This window comes from Lissotriton helveticus, chromosome 5_1 (assembly GCF_964261635.1).
Source record: "Lissotriton helveticus chromosome 5_1, aLisHel1.1, whole genome shotgun sequence".
Taxonomy (NCBI): domain Eukaryota; kingdom Metazoa; phylum Chordata; class Amphibia; order Caudata; family Salamandridae; genus Lissotriton; species Lissotriton helveticus.
The window spans coordinates 84,546,175-84,567,647 of NC_136065.1; the positions used below are offsets into that span (position 1 = coordinate 84,546,175).

The 21,473-nt window shown below is 46.5% G+C and overlaps 1 protein-coding gene across 1 annotated transcript in view; it reads right to left on the bottom strand.

The window, feature by feature from the left end:
• Positions 1-3,626: 3,626 nt before the first annotated feature.
• LOC144754166 (E3 ubiquitin-protein ligase TRIM39-like) overlaps positions 3,627-21,473 on the bottom strand; it is a 102,257-nt gene continuing 84,410 nt past the window's right edge. The window contains exons 5-7 of the mRNA XM_078641748.1: positions 19,640-19,692; positions 4,298-4,780; positions 3,627-4,189 (exon numbers count right to left, since the gene is read on the bottom strand). Of these exons, the coding sequence (XP_078497874.1) occupies positions 4,095-4,189; positions 4,298-4,780; positions 19,640-19,692 (631 nt within the window). The 3' untranslated portion in view covers positions 3,627-4,094. The remainder of the gene's footprint in view (positions 4,190-4,297; positions 4,781-19,639; positions 19,693-21,473) is intronic.

A 21,473-nucleotide genomic window follows, 5' to 3' on the forward strand; every position in this document is an offset into this window, starting at 1 on the left:
GGGTGGACAAAAATATTTACAACAAGGGGTGGTGATGGACAGAGTCGCTGAATTAAGCAGAGTACTCTCACCCAGTCAAGAGATCAGGGCTAGATCCAACACCGTTTTTTAGCTCATTGCACCATCCCAGTTTCAGAACCTGGCTGTATGCAAATTAGTCTGTCCCTGGCCCAGTGCATCATGGGAACAGGGCAGACCAGACTACAAAAGCCAATTCTTACACTGGGAAGGAAACAAGCTTCCGGGGACCGGTTTCTGGCATTTCAAGCTAAAAAACGGTGTTGGATCTAGCCCTGATCTCTTGACTGGGTGAGAGTAGTCTGCTTAATTCAGAGACAGCTAAAAAACGGTGTTGGATCTAGCCCTGATCTCTTGACTGGGTGAGAGTATTCTGCTTAATTCAGAGACTGCTAAAAAACGGTGTTGGATCTAGCCCTGATCTCTTGACTGGGTGAGAGTATTCTGCTTAATTCAGAGACTCTGTCCCTCACCACCCCTTGTTGTAAATATTTTTGTCCACCCTAAGCGTGGAAGGGTATACTCAGACATGAGTCCCTTGCTCATTGCACCATCAGGATTCAAGCAAGCCGGGCCGAAGACGGCTGTAATGCCAGAAACCGGTCCCCGGAAGCTTGTTTCCTTCCCAGTGTAAGAATTGGCTTTTGTAGTTTGGTTTGCCCTGTTCCCATCATGCACTGGGACAGGAACAGACTAATTTGCATACAGCCAGGTTCTGAAACTGGGATGGTGCATTGAGCTAAAAAACAGTGTTGGATCTACCCCTGATCTCTTGACTGGGTGAGAGTATTCTGCTTAATTCAGAGACTCTGTCCCTCACCACCCCTTGTTGTAAATATTTTTGTCCACCTAAGCGTGGAAGGGTATACTCAGACATGAGTCCCTTGCTCATTGCACCATCAGGATTCAAGTCAGCTGGGCCGAAGACGGCTGTAATGCCAGAAACCGGTCCCCGGAAGCTTGTTTCCCTCCCAGTGTAAGAATTGGCTTTTGTAGTTTGGTTTGCCCTGTTCCCATCATGCACTGGGACAGGAACAGACTAATTTGCATACAGCCAGCTTCTGAAACTGGGATGGTGCATTGAGCTAAAAAACGGTGTTGGATCTAGCCCTGATCTCTTGACTGGGTGAGAGTATTCTGCTTAATTCAGAGACTCTGTCCCTCACCACCCCTTGTTGTAAATATATGGTAATATTAATTTATCACCATCTAATCTCTCTTTAATCTGATAATGTTAATATTCGTACTGAAGTAAACCAAAACTACAACCCCAGAAATCATAATGATCTTAAATGAATGTCTAGGGCTTGGAGGTCCATTTCTCAGTGACGTCAGCTGCAGCCATTGGTAACAGCATGAAGGTTTATATAAATGATACAATACAGGACAATCATTAAAAAGTCGGAGAAGCCCCTGCCAGGAGTCTAACCAGTGATGTCTAGATCACGGGTCTCGCAAATGTGCCTCAACCTACTGAGCTACCTTATAAATGGATGTCATGATACTAAAGCTGAAAGAGAACATACGCAGCCCACGTCTTCTTAAGAGACAAGAATTACATCCAATCTCCAGCAGAAGAGGTGACGGGTATTACACAATATTCCTGCCGTCCTGCAAACAGCATTTAAAACTCATAGCAAAATCATTCTGCTCTGCTTGACCTGGTGTCAAAACCTCACTCCAAGTGACGCCCCCCCCCACCCCTGACGTTTTGTGTCAATATCAATTTGCATTTTGGAATATGTAGTATGATGCTTTCTATTAAGAACCATGTTATCTCAGTCCCAGCATGCACTGGTGTTGGCTTGAAAGGCAGATTTGCTTCTCAGTGTCACACATCTAGCTGCTCTTCTTAAAGTTTCATGACAAAAATAGATTCTGCTTTTAATACAGGACGGTCTATATATACACGATAACATCTGGAACAAATGTTTAGACAAGTTAATTCTACCTAATTACGACCTGGAAATGTTTGTGGAGTCATGAAAGCCCTGCAGGAGGCTATTGTGTTGTATTTGTGCAGCTGGAAGATAACATTATTGCACATTGTTCACAGAATCTGCATGTCTTTGCCACATACACATTTCATAAATTACAATAGTGGCTTGTGTAGCAGGGCAGATGTTTCACTAGAAACAACTTATACATGATGGTCTGTAATTGTGATGGAATCTTTGCAGTTTAGGAACTGCAATGTTTTAAAAATAGTTCTGTATTGTGATATATCTCCACTGGCCTCGTCATGCTCACGTTACAAAAACACTGTCCTCAGAAAGAAGTTTTAACCCCTTCCCTGCGCCGCGAATCCCGCCGGCGGCGCGGGGGGCTAGGGGGTGAGCGCACCGCTTCCGTGCTCATGACTGTACCACGCCGTCATGAGTCATGGGCGGCGTGTGCTCATGACGGCATGGTTCCGCCAAGACCACGCCAGCTCATTAATTCACCCGCACAAGCGGGTAATTAGTGCCGCGTGGGAGGAGTGGCCGCTACATGAAGGAACCGTGCCGTCATAAGCACACGCCGCCCGTGGCTCATGATGGTTCCGTCATGAGCACACAAGGGGTTAAACCCTGGCAAAGAAATATCAGCTTAATTCACAGGTGATGGATCACAAAAGCATTACCATTTGAGGTAAAAAGGCAAGACAAATAGATACCCATTTAGTAGTTAATTTGTCCAAAGGGAAACTAGAATACCTGGATTAAATGCTGTTTCTCCGCGTAACCAAACTTTGTGATCCTAGACAAATATTTTACTTCACCGATGGTCCATTTTCTTCCCAATCACATATGAAAGCACCTTCAAAACCGTGAGTTTAGAATACCAGCGCTACAAAAACCTATTGCGTTTGAATTAATGGATCTAAAAGAATCTGGGCAGAGCCGGCTTTAAAGTTAGAGGCACCAGGTGCGACGATATTATTTTGCGCCCGTTCGCCCATGACTGCCATTTCCAAATATTCCCTCACCCCTAGCTTCCAACAGTGGCACTCATCTCTACCCAGCTCCTCCCTCACATGCAAGTCTTTTGTTTTATAGCGCTACTTATGCCAACTCTAGGGTGCCAGAGCACTTTACACCAAACATACCTCATATAGAAGCAATGAATCCTAAATGTGTAAATAGATCTATAGGAAATGTTACACAAACCAATGAGGATTACTGTTTTGTGATCTGCATGTACACGTTCTTTGCAGCAGGTATATAAACCCTCTGTGCTACTTTATGATGAGTCAAAACTTTGATCTCTCTCCAGCAGAAACATTAATCACCTGCATTATCTTGACATTTTTTGTTGTTGCCTGAAACCTGCTGGACACACAAGGAAGCAGCAGGTGCTTTTAAAATCCAAAGTTATTTCTGCACACAGAGCCTCTGCCAGGTCAGCCCAGGTACAGCTGCACCGGTCGCACAGTCCTAAATCCGCCCTGAATCTTGGTTACATGCAGGGTTCAAGTGACAACTGTCTTGCGTCTGAGGTCACAAATAGTAGCCCTGTAGCCGGGGCAGGAATGGCTTCTAAGGTCATGTTTAAAAACAAGTACTTCTCAGTGCAGCGCTATAATGTGCATATTAATGTCATAGCTTTACGTGTGAAAGAAATACACATTTTTGAATTTTACAGAGACTTTATCATATGTTACATGATGCCTGGTGCATGATTCACACAGCAAACATTTCCTGCCCTTGTTTTAAAATTGTACAAGGAAAAGAGATATGTAGCAGTCAGTTTCACGTGAGGCTTCTGGTTGTCATGGCAACATGTGGGAGGGTCCTTGTGAAGAAGATTCTTTGGAATGTTGGTGTTTAAACTGTGGATGACAGTTGAGGGGGGGCTCTGCACATTGGGTCAGCTGACATCTACACATTAATAAGTCTACATGAAAAAAACCTTTTCCAGTGACTGGAGTTACTGCCCCCCCACCCCCTGGCCCCTCCCAAGAGACTGATCCCCAAAGGGAGTATTTCATTATTTATAAGCGTCTCTGCTTGTGCTCCGGTTCACATTGTTCTTACTGCAGAAGGGGCAGAGGGAAGGATGAGGGTCTGAAGCTCCCTGCAGCTCTCACACCAGCCTCAGTTCCGCTCCTCCCCTGTAGGGGGGTGGGAGGGAAGGATGAGGGTCTGAAGCTCCCTGCAGCTCTCACACCAGCCACAGTTCCGCTCCTCTCCTGTAGGGAGGGGTGGGAGGGAAGGATGAGGGGCTGAAGCTCCCTGCAGCTCTCACACCAGCCTCAACTCTGCTCTCCCCAGACCGGAGAGAGATGGACCGACAAGACCAAAGATCGGGAAGAGCCTCTCTGTGAAGGGGGCCTGCGGGAAGGTGTAGAGAAGCTCCATGGAGTCAGCATTGTACAGGGACAGCCGCCCCCCCTCGTAGTCCAGATACACCCCCAGCTTCAGTGGTGCCTCACGAGGGGACAGAAGGGTCCGAGGGGAGGTGAGAGCCGTGTACTGACCCTTCCCCCACCCCTCCACAGCCCAGACTCCCCCCTCAGGTGACCATGTGATCGCTCCCTTCCTGTTCACAGACTCTGCTGCCACACCCACCTCCCACCCTCTCCCCTCCTGCAGCGGCTGCACCTCCCAGTAATGTCTGCCGGAAGTGAATCCCTCGCTCCCAAGCACACAGGGGTAGATGTAGGTGAATCTCTGGGGGGTGTCCGGCAGGGTCTGTGCTGTGTCCGTCTCTTTCACTCGTCTTCGCCCTTCAGACAGGACGAGCCGAGGATGAGCTGTGTCAGGATCCAGAGTCACCATCACTGCAGAGAAGAGATTCAGAATTAGAGATTTAATAACACAAATAGAGGCTGTAATTACTGCTTCTGTTTTACATATGATTAATTTACACCACTTCTGAAATGAGAAAGCTGTGCTTGAGAGTGCAGCACTAGACTGTACACTACACTAAAGTGCACATTCATCTAGAGTGCACACTACACTAAACAGCACACAGCACTACATAGGACATTTCACTACACACTACACTGCACCACGCAGCACGTACTAGCACATACTACACCACACTACCACACATAAGGCATACTACACTATCCCTCATGAGGCATGCTGCACTACACCACACTACCACGCATGAGACACACTACACTACACTATATAGACAGAACATTCTACTACACGGCACCACACCCTACTACACACAGACACTGTACTACACAGAACACTGCATCAGATAGGGCACAGTACTAGTGAGTACACTGGACTAGATGGCACAGAGTGGCAGAGCTACTCCAAGGCATACTGGACTGGTCTGTACACTGCAATACTTAGTACAGAGTAACTGAATTAGTCCAAAACTGACTGTATTAATCAGTACACTGCAATAGATAGTACAGAGTAACGTAATTACTGCAAAAATCCAAGCGCTCCTGCTGATGACTTGAAAAGACTTGGAGAAACAGCAAAACTCCGGAAACATGCACAGCCTACAGAGCAGCCATCACAGCACACCACCAACTCATCAAAGCCACAAAGAAAAGTTTCCTCCAAGACAGAATCCTCACCAACCTCCACAACCCCAAAGAACTCTTCTCCATCATACAAGAATTTGCCAAACCAGGCAGCGAAACAACAGAAGTCCCATCCTTCCAAGATCCCTGCAACAGACTCAGCTCTTGCTTTCACCTCAAGATCAAGACACTCTACGATAACTTCGATGAACAAGACCTCTGCACCACCTCAACTCCCACCCCCAGCAACGCCACCGAACAGACCGCACTCACCTGGACCCTGCTCACGTCAGAAGACACCTTAAAGATCATGATGAGTACCCACATAGGGGCACCCTTAGACCCATGTCCGCCCCACATCTTCCACATGGCCACCACAGCCATCGCACCCGAGCTACGTCAAACGGTCAACTGCTCCCTTGAGAACGCCGCATTCCCCGATGACTAGAAGCACCCTGAAGTCAACCTTCTTCTCAAGAAACCCTCCGCAGACCCGAAAGACCTCAAGAACTTCAAGCCCATCTCGGTGTTTCCATTCACTGCAAAAGTCATCGAAAAGGCCGTCAACACCCAGCTAGTATGCTTCATTGAAACCAACAATGTCCTAGGCACTTCCCTCTCCAGATTGAGCAGCAACCACAGCACCGAGACCGCCCTCCTCACCGCCACTGACGACATCCGCACCCTCCCACCCTCTTCAACATCTACATGGCCCCCCTCGCTACCATCATCAGAAATTATAGGCTCAACACAGGCTCCTAAGCCGATGACACCCAGCTCATCCTCTCCCTCACCAAAGAACCAAACATCACCAGGCACAACTTCCAAGAAGGGATGAAAGCCGTCGCAACCTGGATGAAGAACAGCTGCCTGAAATTCAACTCAAAGAAAACAGAAGTTCTCATCCTTGGCTCCAACCCTCAACTTGGGACGACACCTGGTGGCCCCCTGCCCTCGGAATTTCACAACCGCCAGACCATGCACGTAAGTAACCTCGGCATCATACTGGATTCATCAATCAAAACGAACCGCCAGATAAACGTCGTCTCCTCAGCCTGTTTCTTTTTTTTTGTTTTACTTTCTTTTTATTAAATTATCATCAACATAACATACATATTGTGCTGAGGAGACACAGTACATTTCGGGTATCTTATATACATTATTATATAGATTCATACCATAATACACTGTGTGGACAAATTAGGAGGTTGGGGGATCATATCACTCAAGTGCAACGGCGGGGTACATATATTGCCTTGGTATGTATTCCAAGGGTCCCAAACCTGGTCCCATTTCCCCAGACACCCTCTAGCTATATAGACTGGCTTCTCTCTAAACATGCACCAGTCTAGATCTTCCTTCCAGGTCTCAGCCTGTTTCAACAACCTATGCATACTCCGCAAAACATTCAAACGGATCCCCTGCGAATCCAGAAAAATGGTTGCACCCGCCCTCATCACCTGCAGACTAGACTACGGCAACGCAAGCTCCAGACTGTCCAGAAAGCTGCAGCCAGGCTAATCCTGGACATCCCCAGGCACAACCACATCACCCGAAACCTCTATGATCCACACGGTTTCCCCGTCGAAAGAAGGATAACTTTCAAGCTGCTCACGCACGCATACAAGGCCCTACACAACCTCAGTTCAGCCGAACTCGCACTGGCTACCATCCCACGCTTCTACAGGCCAAAACCTGGAACGAACTCCCACTTCACCTCCGCCAGAGCCCGACACAGCACCAATTCAGGAAAGACCTCACGATCTGGCTCTTCAAATGACCCCAACTGAGCTGCTCATACCCACCCCCCAGCGCCTTAAGACCCTAACGGGTGAATAGTGTGCTTGACAACCCCCTGACTGATTGACTGTATAGTGTACTAGTCAGTACACTGCATTACAGGGTACAGTGTAAGAGAGCTACAAGAAAGTGTACTGTACTAGTCATTGCACTGTATTAGATGTTACAGAGTAACAGAGACCCTCTAAGGAACACTGGACTAGTCAGTACACTGCATTAGAAGATACAGAGCAACAGAGCTACTAACAGTGTACTGTACTAGTCAGGACACTGCATTAAATGGGACAAAATGACAGAGCTATTAGAAGGTACACCGTACTAGTCAGAACACTGCATTGGACGGCGCAGAGTGAGAGAGCTACTAGAAGATATACAGGACTAGCGAGTACAGTGCATTAGATAATACGGAGTAAGAAAGCTTATAGAAGGTAAATTGTACTAGTCCGTGCAATGCATTAGGTAGTACAGAGTGAAAGATCTACCAGAAGGTGTACTGTACTAGTTAGTACACTGTATTAAATGTTACAGAGAGACAGAGCCACTCCAAGACATACTGTACTAGTCAGTACACTGCATTAGATGGAACAGAGTAACAGAGCTACCACAAGGCATACTGTACTAGTCAGTACTGTATATTACATGGTACAGAGTAACAGAGCTAATAGAAGGGATACAGTACTAGTCAGTGCATTGAATACGATGACACAGAGTGACAGAACTACTCCAAGGTAGACAGTACTATTCAGTACACAGCATTAGATGGTGCAGAGTAAGAGAGGTACTGGAAGGTATACAGGACTAGTCAGTACAATGTATTAGATAGTTCCAAGGCATACTGTACTAGTCAGGACTCTATATTAGATGGTACAGAGCAAGAGAGCTACTATAAAGTATGAAGTACTAATCAGTACACTGCATTATATGGTACAGAGTGAGAAGGCTACTCCAGTGTATATAGTACATGTCAGTACCCTGCATTAGACGGCGCAGAGTGAAAGAGTTACTCCAAGCTATACTGTGTTAGTCAGTAAAACTGTATTAGATGGTACACAATAACAGAGCTACTCCAAGGTAAACTGTAGAGGTAAGTATATTGCAATAGATCGTACAGAGTAACAGAGTCACTACAAGGCACACTATACAAATTATTTCTCTATATTAGATGGTACAGAGCAAGAAAGATATTAGATAGTGTACAGTCCTAGTCAGTACACTGCAATAGATGGTACAGAGAGACAGAGCTGCTTCAAAGTACACTGCAGTAGTCTTTACACCGCATACTATGGTACAGAGTAAGAGAGCTACTTGGAAGGTATTCTAGTCAGTACAATGCATTAGATGGTACAGAGTGACAGAGCTACTAGAAGGTATACATTACTAGTCAGTACTTTGCATTAGATGGCAAAGAGTGACATACCTACTCCAAGGTATACAGTACTACTCAGTAGATTGCTTTAGACGGTACAGAGTGATAGAGCTACAAGAAGGTATATTGTACTAGTCAGTACAATGCATTAGATGGCACAGAGGAACAGAGCTAGTAGAAGGTATACAATAGTAGTCAGTATACTACATTAGATGGTACATAGCTACTAGAAGGTATACAGTACTAGTCAGCAGCGGCGGTTTCTCTATGAGGGCATAAGGGTGTTGCCCCTCTGTATTTGTTGCCCCATAAAAATGGTAAACTAAAAACAATTATAAATGTTTATATTCCTGGCCGTGTCACGCTGTTTTTATTTTGGCCACAGCCGAGTGCGGTGCCCATTGCAGGCGGATGCCTACTCTTCCAATCATGTGAGTGGGCGGGGCATCTTATAGACAGCACCAGAGAAACTCAGACTGGCTGGGTCTGACGTGTAAGTGCACTTGTCGGGTTGAATGGGTGTTTTCCTACATCCAACCCGACGTGCATGTGAGTCCTCTCCACCAGCACAACGTTAGTGAGCTGGGGATCACAGCCGCAGCCTCCACCAGTCTGCAAAGGAGCGCCGACTGTGGCTGCTCCAGCCAATCCTGGACCTGCTCTCATGCTTTTTGCTGATAACAACAGAGGAGCAGTGACTAGATTGGTTCAAGAGAGGCGGGGAGTAGTCCTGGTCTTGGAGGCAGCAGGTTTGGCTTCACAGAAGAACATTGCCAATCACAGTATGGCTTTATTATAAAGCCATTCAGTGATTGGTCATTTTCTATCCCTTGCTTCCTTTCCTTCAGTTGCTACGGTTTCCGCCTCATCATGCCCAGGGACGGAGTGGAAAAGACAAGGGTTAAGCTCCGCGTGACAGAGAGTAACTTAGAGCTCTCCACGTCATCTGGTCCTGGTCCCAAGTAAGTGACCCACAAAGTGACATAGTAAGTGCGGCAGGTTACGTTTTTTAGGAGAACATTATCTGTGCTCAGTGTGCTTGAGTTACAGTTATGTAGAACTGAACACGGAGTCCCGGCGTCCGCTCAACTGCCTGTGATTCTGGGCCAATCACTTAATCTCCACATGCCTATATAAATTTACGTGACCATGTGTAACATCTATGTGGCTCCCTTGGCCAATCTGTTGAGGAACATTGGGTTCATCCCTATTTCTTATGCGGACGATACCCAACTGCTTTTTCCATTTGCAAAGTTTACTCCATCGGTGCAGGCCACCTTCTCCCTGGGAATGAGAAACATCTCTCAATGGAGGAGGAGTAACTTTCTTCAGTGCAAATAATGCTTTTCGGGGAAGCTCAACTACTGTGGACCCCCGATTGGTGGCCCTCAGACCTAGGCACTTCCCCTGTCCCAAAACCCTGTGTGAGAAACTTAGGTGTTCGCCTTGAACAGACTCACACTAAGAAAGAGCATGCTGCCCAGACAGCCGGCTCGTGTTTCCATGTGTTGGGTCTACTGCGGCGTATCTTCTCTCTGCTCCCGGATTCATCTAGGAACCTGTAGTCTGTCAAGGGTGGCCTCGTTAGCAGACAGCAGAAGACTATTGCAATAATCCAGGTGGCTTAATATAAGCGCCTGGGTTAGCGCTAACCCAGGCGCTTATTTTAAGCCGTCTGGATTATTGCAATAGTCTTCTGCTGTCTGCTAACGAGGCCACCCTTGACAGACTACAGGTTGTCCAGAACACAGCGGCACGTCTGATTCTGAATGCACCACCAAGGACGGCCTCTCGGCCCCTGCTCTGCCAGCTACACTGGCTCCCGATACGGAAGCGTGTACAGTTCAAGGTTTACTGTACCATTCACAAGGCCTTGTCCAACTCTGGCGCTAGTTACCTGGCAGATAAATGTATCCCCTACATTCCACAGCGGCTTCTCCGCTCAGAATCTAAACACATCCTCACAGTGCTTAGAATCAAACGAGCCAGAGAAGGTGGGAAGGCCCTAACCTATTGTATTGTATTGTATGTTGTTCTTATATAGCGCAACTGTCACCCTGCGGGTATCCTCTCGCTTTGGAAGAGAAAACTAGTCAGATGGAATTGACAGATTAGAAAGCTGGATGATAGACGCTGGGATTTCAGACTTTGGCAAATAGCCACGTCTTTAGGCTCTTCCTGAAGCCTATCAAGGTGTCAGCTTGCCTAATGTTCTGGGGCAGCTCGTGCCATAGTCGGGACGCTACTGTACAGAAGGCTCTGCCTCCCATCCTGGAACGTCTGACTCTGGTGGTGGCTGCCAGGCTTAGACTGGAGGAGCGCAGAGACCTAGTGGGCTTATACCATGTGAGTCTTTCCTGCAATGGAAGAGGACCCATGCTATGTAGCGCTCTATAAACAATACATAAGGATTTGAATGTGACTCTGTCTCTTATTGGCAGCCAGTGTAGATCTCTCAATGCCATTGTGGAAGAAGAGCCACGAGGTCTGTTGAGTGCCAACTTGGCCGGGAACGACTGAACTCTCTGGAGCCTCTGCAAGATGTATAAAGGGGCACCCAGGTATAACGAGTTACAGTAATCGAGTCTAGCCAACATTACACTCCTTACCACCAGAGGTCGGGTCTCTTCAGGCAGAAGAGGGAGAATCTGTCTGAGCGCTTTTAGCAGGTCAAAGCAGACACTAATTGTTTTATTAGTTTGCGATACCAGTTGGAGGTTTTCGTCAAACAATACTCCCAGGTTCCGCACGGTCTTAACTGGGATGCAGGGTTCGGCTTCCGGCGAGAGCCTGATCTCACAAGGTAGTTGCTGACTCAATTTGGCCGGCGAGCAGTAGACTACCTCCGTTTTCCCCTCGTTGAATTGGAGGGAATTTGCATTAAGCCAGCCAGAGAATTTTCCCATGCATCGCTGGAGAGTATCCATGGTCACCGCATGCTTCCCTTCCAGGGAGAGCACCAACTGGGTGTCATCAGCATAGTTGATTAAATCGATCCCGTAAGATTTTATAATGGGGATCAGGGGCTGCAGATATATATTAAAAAGGATTGGGCTGATCGACGAGCCCTGTGGCACTCCATGGTGGGCCTGGGATTTAGGGGAAGCAAACGGAGCCAAAGTCACTACCTGTTGTCTGCCCAGCAGGTAGGATTGTAGCAATTTCTGGGCCTTACCTTTCACGCCCAGATTCTCTAACCTCCTTAGCAAATCTGCATGGCTAACCGTGTCGAATGCGGCCGACATATCCAGCAGTACTAGTACTGATGAATTGCCACTGTCGGCTCGCATTCTCAAGGTGTCCAACATGGTTGCCAATGCAGTTTCTGTCCCATGGCCTGGGCGGAATCCAAACTGGTCCATATCCAGTAGGCAGTTATCTTCTAGATAACTTGACAGAGACCTACTGACAGCCTTTTCCAAAATTTTTATGGGATAGGGCAGAAGAGATATGGGCCTAAAGTGGGCCGGGATTGTTGGATCCAGCGAAGGCCCTAACCTATCTGGGCCCCTGCCACTGGAACAAGCTCCTGGTACAACTAAGACAATGCACGGAACATCTCTTCTTCCGGAAACAGCTTTAGACCTTTCTGTTTACCTCCGATCCCTAGCGGTTAGGTTTCCCCCCATGCGGCCCATCTAGAGCGCAGAGATACCCCTTCGGGGGTCGATTCTGGCACTTTATAAATAAATAAATATTTGTAATGTGTGTTGATGTAAAGCGCTGCAATGCCAATGAGATTGATTTCCAATCTCAAGTTAACATGTCTGGCAGTGGCAGTGCATTTACAAATCCTTTTATATGTTTTTAACTGAGCTTCTATAGCAGCTCATTCGCAACCTCCCATCCACAACTTTTACGCCACCCTTTTCAAATGGCACCAGCCGCCACTGCTAGTCGGTATAGTGCATTAGATGACACAGAGGGACAGTGCTACTCCATGGTATACAGGATTACTTATTACACTGCCTTATATGACACACAGTAATAGAGCTACTCCAAAGGTATACAGTAGTAGTCAGTACACTATATTGGACGGTGCAGGAAAGGAAAGCTACTAGAAGGCATACAGTACTAGTCCGTGCACTGCATTAGATGGTACTGAGTGATAGAGCTTCTCGAAGGTTAACTGTACTAGTCAGTACACTAGATTAGTTGGTACAGAGCTACTTTAAGGTATACAGTACTAGTCAGTACACTGAATTCGATGGCAAGGAGTGACAGAGCTACTCAATCAATCATGGATTTTTTAAGCACGCTACTCACCCGTAAGGGGCTCAAGGCTGCGGAGAAGTCTAGCAGGATGAGGGCTGAAGTGTGTACCTGGTCGAGTAGCATGCGGATGTCTTCGGTGGCGGCGAGTATGGCGGTCTCAGTGCTGTGGTTGCTGCGGAATCCGGACTGGGAGGAGTCGAGGATGGCGTTCTCTTCGATGAAGGTGGTCAGTTGTGAGTTGACGAACTTCTCGGTGACTTTGGCTGCGAAGGGAAGGAGAGAGATGGGCTGGTAGCTTTTTAGGTCTGTCGGGTCATCTGAGGATTTGTTGAGGAGGGGCTTGACCTCAGCCTGCTTCCAGTCATCAGGGAAGATGTCGGAATCGAAGGTGGCATTGATGGTCCGGGGTAGTTCGGGGGCAATGGCGGCTCTGTGGAAGATGTGAGGCGGGTGGGGGTCCATGGGAGCTTCTGAGGGGGTGCTCCTCCTGGTCGTGGTGGTGTCCTTGGTGGTCACCGGTGTCCAGCTGATGATGGTGGGCTGGTTGTCATTGCTGGAGGGGAGGGTAGTTTCAGGGGTCTGTTCACTGAAGTTGTCATTGATTTTCAGGTGGAAGAAGGAGCTGAGCTTTTTGCAGAGGTCTTTGGATTGTGTGATGTTTGTGGCTTCGCTGGTTTTTTTTGGTAGACTGCTGGATGATGTCGAAGAGTTCCTTAGAGTTGCTGGCGTTGGTGAGGATTTTGTTCCTGATGAAGGTCAGTTTGGTGGATCTTATGAGTTGGTGATATTCTGTCTTAGCATGCTTGTAGGCGGACCGCTGTTCTTTGGTTCTGTTGTTTCTACATCATTTCTCGACTCACCTGCAGGCGCGTATGGCTTCTTGGAGGTCAGTGATAAACCAGGTGGCCTTCAGCGGGCATTGTCTGTCGGGGCGACAGAGGGGGGTGAGCTTTCATCCATTTCAGTCTACGTGACTGGTCCTTACTGCTAATATCATGGTAAGAGATACCCCTACTCTCTACCGTCTAAAAGGCAGATGAGTATAACAAGTCAAGTGTAAGGGGATTATGATCACTATAAGTGCGCCAGGAAACATTCATACTACAGACCGCAGGAGCTAAAGATGCAGAAATAATTACAAAATCTATAATACTGGAGCATCCTCTATGGGTAAAAGTGGGAATAGGAGTATACACCCCGTTTGCTCTAAACAATACAAATTATTTGCAGCAAGAAGCCCCTCTCAGAGTATGCCTGACTCTGAATGTTCAAAATGGGTAAAAAATAGACAGTCCCCAGGAGCCTTATTTAAAATTCAGTTCAACTTGCACAAATGCATATTAAAATCGCCCAGAATTAAGATCGCAGAATAAGTATGTTTCTAGTTTTTTATATGCATCAACGAAACCTTCCAAGGCAACTAAATGCTCATTTGCAAAAAGTCTAGTAAAAGAATTATAGAAGTGTATTACTAACTAGCAGCCCGTCCCGATGTTGTCCGGGAATGAAATGCTGCCGGCCAGTAGTATATTGTTTTGTAGGATTTCGTTTTGATCTTATCTGTGACAGGCCTGTGAAACGCTCCGATTCACAGTGCACTGCTGATGCACTTAAGAGTGCGCGTTCAGTAGTGTGTGAACTCGAGTTTCCCTTGCAATATTATATAGCGCGAACTCGACAACATGGCATGAGCACAATTTACATTACAGAAGAACACATTCATTTGTGGTAAGCACGGGGAGACAAAGCGATTTGCCTGGAATCACAGGATGTTGAGCTGATGCCGAGATTCGAACGTAGCTCCCCAGCTCTAAAGTTCGCAATTCTAGAACTTGTGGCGGGAGGTGTGTCTAAAAGTGTATGTCGGTGCTGGCCATCAATGAGAGAGGCCTGTGCATTTTTCAAATCGGTGGTGAAAAAATATGAGTATGTTGCTGGAGATGTGGGCCGCCGTGCCACCAATGTACTTACCGGGGGAGAGTAAACACCCATTATTCCGCTACTTTCTTTCCGCATACCATCACTTCGCATACTTTCATTACGAAAGTACCATAACTCCACAATGCCATTATAACGCTTGGCATTACATTTTATATGCTTTACCACGCATATATTTACAACGAAATTCGTTGTAAATGCATGAATGGTAAAATCATGGTTTTTTTTTTAATGTTTGGATATGGTAAGTATGGGTATAGGGGAATATGTTTTGGGGTACTGAGGTATATATTTTGGGGTGTTTGGGTATTTTAAGGGTTCAGCTATAGTTTTGGGGTACAAGGGTAGTTTTAGGGTTTAGGGATAGGTTTTGGGGTACAGGGGTATTTTTAGGGTTCAGGGCTAGGTTTGGGTTTTGGGGTATAGGGGTATTTTTAGGGTTCAGGGGTATTTTAAGGGTTCAGGGCTAGGTTTGGGTTTTGGGGTACAGGGTTATTTTTAGGGTTCAGGGCTAGGTTTGGGTTTTGGGGTAAAGGGGTATTAGGGTTCAGGGGTAGGTTTGGTTTTGGGGTACAGGGTTATTTTTATGGTTCAGGGCTAGGTTTGGGTTTTGGGGTACAGGGGTATTTTTAGGGTTCAGGGGTAAGTTTGGGTTTTTGGGTACAGGGGTATTTTACGGGTTCAGGGCTAGGTTTGGGTTTTGGGGTACAGGGGTATTTTAGGGTTCAGGGGTAGGTTTGGGTTTTGGGGTACAGGGGTATTTTTAGGGTTCGGGCTAGGTTTTGGGGTATAGGGATTACCCGCCTCAAAAGGCTTGGGCTCTCTCTTTATTATATTAGTATAGATATAGATAGATATATAGATAACGGGTGGTGATCCTTAAAAATCAGCTCTACTGCCAAAATATGGGGAGAATGACACAAATTGGCTCACTTTGTAGCCCAAGTCGAGAGAAACCAATAGGAGAAGACATCCCCTTGCGCGCCCTAACGTGGAGCAGACTGCATGCTTAACGTAGGAAGTAAAACCATCCAAGGGAAAGCCTTCACCTGTATCCCATATCTCTTCTAGTGCAATTATTTGGCAGCCTTGGAATGTCCTACACCAAAGAGCGTCATCCCCCTTGGTCCCAACGCCTTGTACATTCCACGCGAGTACCCTCAAGCGGGCGGGATCTATCATAAGGGATGTTACACTAGGGGCGGAACCAAAATCAGGCTACTCGATTGGCATTATATTGCCCACTCCTATGGGGGCAGCTTAGGATGCGAAGCACTAACAATTTCTGGGCAGATGACTCTGCTAGCAGATGGGGCAGGATCTGGGCTCACAAGTTATGGGATAATATTGACATGCATATCGTGTGATCTTAGCCCAGCGGTTTTTCCTCAAGTGATGATTGTCAATCTACAGCATCCAGTCCCTGTAAGCTACGCAAGGGTTCATTCCTATTTGACAGGGTTAAGGTCGGACCAGAGCTCTCAGTTGGTTTGGTCATTACAGATGCCTGCAGACATGGGCTTTTTGATGGAGGAAAATTAGTGGTGGGTAGAAGTACTTGAGGGGCTGCAGTGAGCTGAGAGGATATTAATGGGAGAGCAGCATCGAGTCCTGCAACCAACCCCTCCAACTTTTCCCCCATAGGCCTTAAGAAATTTTCAAATAAGGATTGCAGTTTAGGTAAAAGTAGGTCAATGATATGTTTTAAATCAGACTCAGTTGGTGTTGCGAGACTTTCGGGCAGAAGATTACGAATGGGTCTTTTACAGCCTATTTTCTTCCTCTTAGTAGGGGTGCTGGGCAAGGGATCCTCCGCCAATCTCATAGCCGTCTGTAGCGTGGGATCTATTATGACTATATTGGCCTCAGGAGCGGACATTGATCCGGGATTGTCTCCTTCTGCTTCACAGCCATCAGAAGTGGTTGTGTGGGGGTAGATTTACCTACCTCCAGCGATAGCTTTCCTTCAGTAAGAGCTACCTCCTTAGAGATAAAACTGGCCGACTTGGTTTAAAAAAAGAGTCAATAGTCGTTTTTTTGTTGCCCCCTCCTCCAACAGTTTCTTTTCTTTGGCCATGATTAGATAGTTAGCAATTATATGCTCTTAATAACTGGGGAGGAGTATAAAAATTACTACCCAAACAGCACCTTAGTTTTAGCGACCAGGGACGTGGAACCAAGGGACCCGGCTCAGCCCAGCCTCCTCCGATCTCTTACGGGCGCATACGGACCCTCCCTTGGCCCGGGCTTTGCCCGTGCGTGGCCCTGGAACACCCACGCGCCGCGGGATCCTCGAGCAGATTTTAAGCGCCTCCTGGTGCGGTCACAGGTCGTTGGCGGCGCTTCCGGCCACAAAGCAGGCTGTGATTGTTAGTCCCATGTGTGGTGGTAGCAGTGACTAAACTGGTCCGATGAGGGGTCCCTATGCTGTGGGAGCTCTGAGCAGATTATAAGCGCCTCCTGGCACGGTCACAGGACGTTGGTGGCAGATCCGGCCGCCAAGCAGGCTGGGATTGGTAGTCCCCTGGGAGGTGGCAGCGCAGACTGAACTGGTGCAATGGTCAGACCCACTTGAAGACATAGCACAACCGACTAAAAGACAGCGTAAAAGGCTTAGCAAAGCACATAACAGAAATCCAATTTGGGAGTGGATCACATGCTGGTCATTCTGGTCAAGTCTAACCTATTTAAAAAATAATAACTGATAACACAACAGAATCAGTTAACACACTGGGAGAGGAGCTGGACCGGATTGAGGCGGCAGATACTCACAAAGTGGTCAAAACGGACCTCAGTCGAGTAAACAGTGACAGCACAAGTACTATAAGTGAACCATTACTTCAATTAGATTCAACCTCGCTATTGGAAGCTCCACCACTACTTGAAAATGAGAGTTTTAAACCAGCAAAGTTAGGGCAGAATCAAGAACTAGGAGGAAACAATAGGCTCACAAGTGGTGAAGCTGGTTCTCAAAACTAAACCAGGCTTTGACGGCTATCCTTCAGGTAAAAAAAGGATGAGAAATCTTGGGGCGACTGTTCTGCAAGGGGGGTGCATCTTAGAGGTGCTAGAAGTGTACTGTACTAGTCTGTACACTCTATTAGATGGCACAGAGTGACAAAGCTACTTCAAAGGTATAAAGTAGTAATCAGTGCAACACAATAGATGGTGCAGAGATGGAGAGCTACTAGAAGGTATACAGTACTGGTCAGTACACTTCGTTAGATGGTACAGAGTGACAGAGCTACTCCAAGGTATACAGTACTAGTCAGTACACTGTGTTAGATGGTACAGAGTAAGAGTTATTAGAAGGTATACAGTACTAGTCAGTACACTGTGTTAGATGGTACAGAGTGACAGGGCTACTGGAAGGTATACAGTACTAGTCAGTACACTACTTTAGATGGTACAGAGTAAGAGAGTTATTAGTAGGTATACAGTACTAGTCAGAACACTACTTTAGATGGTACAGAGTGATAGAGCTACTAGAATGTGTACGGTACTAGTCAGTACACTGCATTGGATGGCACAGAGTAAGATAGCTACTAGTAGGTTTATTGTACTAGTCAGAACACTGCATTATATGGCGAAGAGTGACATACCTAATCCAAGGTATACAGTACTATTCGTAGACTGCTTTAGATGGTACAGAGTAAAAGAGCTACTCCAAAGGTATACAGTAGAAGTCAGTAATCTGCATTAGATGGCAAACTACTCCAAGGTATACAGTACTACTCAGTACACTGCATTAGATGGCACAATGTGACAGCTACTCCAAGGTATGCTGTACTAATCAGTACTCTATATCTAGGGGCAAAGCTACTAGAAGGTACACAGCAGTAGTCAGTACACTGCATTGGATGGAACAGAGTAAGAGAGCTACTAGAAGGTACTTGTACTAGTCAGTGCACTGCATTGGATGACGAAGAGTAACATATCTACTCCAAGGTAGGGGAATGCATTATTAGTGTAAGTATATGTGCTAGGTCAGTGTAGGTGCATGCCCTAGTTCTGTGTAGGTCCATCCACTAGGTCAGTGTTGGCGCATGTGTTAGGTCAGTGTTGGCGCATGCGTTAGGTCAGTGTTGGCGCATGCGTTAGGTCAGTGTTGGCGCATGCGTTAGGTCAGTGTTGGCGCATGCGTTAGGTCAGTGTTGGCGCATGCGTTAGGTCAGTGTAGGTGCATGCGCTAGGTCAGTGTAGGCGCATGCCCTAGGTAAGTGTAGGTGCATGCGCTAGGTCAGTGTAGGTGCATGCCCTAGGTCAGTATGTGCTGGGTCATTGTAGAAGAATGTGTTAGGTCACGGTTGGAGATAGAACTCTGGAACACAGAATGTGTTATGCAGTAAATTTCGAATTATGAGGTGCAATTCCATCCCATATTATACTATGATCCAGCCCCATAGCACATCACACCATCCCATCATAAAGTTCCATACCATACCTCCATAACATACCATTCCATAAAGTTCCATACCACACCATCCAATCACATCTAATCCCTTCCTACCCCATACCATACCACCATGAGATTCCATGCCATGTCATACCATTCCATAGTACACCACACCAATCCGTGCCATCCCATTGAATGCAAATGACCATTTAATACCATCCTATCCCAAACCACACCATCCCCTCATACCATATTATACCATGATCCCAATCCATAGCACACCACACCCTCCATCCAATCATAACGTTCCAAACCAAACAATACCATACCATACCATACACACTATCCCATACCAAATGAACATAACATTCCATGCCATACCACACGCTTTTCATGAACAGTAACATACAGAGCTACTCGTCACAATGATATTTACCTTTATAACTCTTCACCACCATCTCTGGGCTCTGAATCTTCACATTATTACACCTGTAATAACAGACACAACATCTTTGTATTAAACAGCAATGACAGCTACAAGAACAAAGGATGAACATCAAATAAGACCTGTATTTGAAACAAGATTCAGTATTAAGAGCAGCGCCTGCGGACTAGAGCTCAGTGTGAGTTACTGTTCATACACAACAGTCAAAGCTCTAACGATATACAAAAGTACCTTTAACCCCTTCGACGCTCATGACGAGCTCAGCTCGTCATGAGGTGTACCTCTGGTACACTCATGACAAGGTGAGCGCGTCATGTAAAGTGGGTTTTTTGAATTTTACAGCGCACAGCGGGAAAATGCACCGCATGGATGCGGTTAATATCTTGTGACAGGATGTGGGTGTTCTAAGACAGTTAGCTCAGTAAGACCAGCGTGCTTCATGTGATGTTATGTGGGTCTCTAGGAGCGGCGGTTAGCTCAGTGAGAGGGGGGCAGAGACAGGTTACATCTGTTATATGAGGTCCACGTGCATTCCTGCCAGTACCCACAAAACAACACAACACTACCACACCGAACCCCTGCCAGTGTGAACCTTGTCACCATCCTCTACAACCAAGATGTTGGGTTGCCTTACTGGGATATATAAGGAAGATTTGAACCCAAACCCCTTAGTAATGAAAGATTAGTTGCTTAACAAAGATTTCCCTAATCTTACGGAACAGCAGATTTAAGGCCTTAGGGGAAGGGTCACAGAGGGAGAGATGAGGGAACAGGTTAGGAGGCTCAGTAAAGAGAAAGCAGAGGGCCCAGACGTCATACCATTGGAACACTATAAAAATGGATAAACTCTTTGGTCCCTTTCTGGGTGTCTTGTTTTAATGAGATCTCTCTGGAGAGCTGTTAAATTCCACCCACCTGGTATGAGGCAACTGTAGTTATGATCCTTAAGCCGGGTAAAGATGTTAGTTCGGCAAATTCCTATACACCTATATTGTTGTAAACTGTGATTACAAAATGATCATAGGAATCTTAGTTAAGAGGTTGTCAGATATCCTTCAAACGTTGATCTATTTTGATCAAAAGGGGTCTGTGCCTGACAGACAGCTGTATGAATTAACCCATTGAATTATCGATGCAAATGATATGGTCGAGGCCTTTAATCTCCTGTTAACAATCACAAAAATTGATGCTGCTAAAGCATTTGATAGCGGTATTTGGATCTATCTTTGGGAGGTATTGCAGAATTATGGTTTCAGCAGCAATGTTACTGGAGTTGTTCAAATCTTACTAATATAATAAAGAGAGAGCCCAAACCTTTGAGGCGGGTAAAATCAGGAACCACAGCACCAATCACAACACCCAATACAGCGTTGGAAAGGGCAGTTGCAGCAGAAGGACATAGGCTATGCAGACACCCACCATATACATTTAAAAGGTAAAAGAACCATCCCAGCAAAAGTAGTCCCTTGTGGGGGTGTCTGCGTTGTGCTGGGGGCGTGACAAACGCTGGGGGCGTGTGGTACGTTCCGCCTTTCATGCCATGTCTCATATCGTGTGCTGTGGGCGTGGGCTGGGGGCGTGGGCGTGTGCGGGGCGCGGGATTACAGAAAAAAGAGCGAGTGTTGTGCCCAATATTTCATTGTTTTTTCTTCCCAGGTTCTGTACATTCCAGCTCCGGGTGTCCACCCTGCTCCCTTTCAGGGTATCCTGCACCCCAGAATCATAACCCACCCTTATGCCTTAAAATACCCGACACCCTTAAACACTAACCCATCTTAACGCTATAAATATACCCTGTACCCCAAAACCGAAACCTATCCCTAAA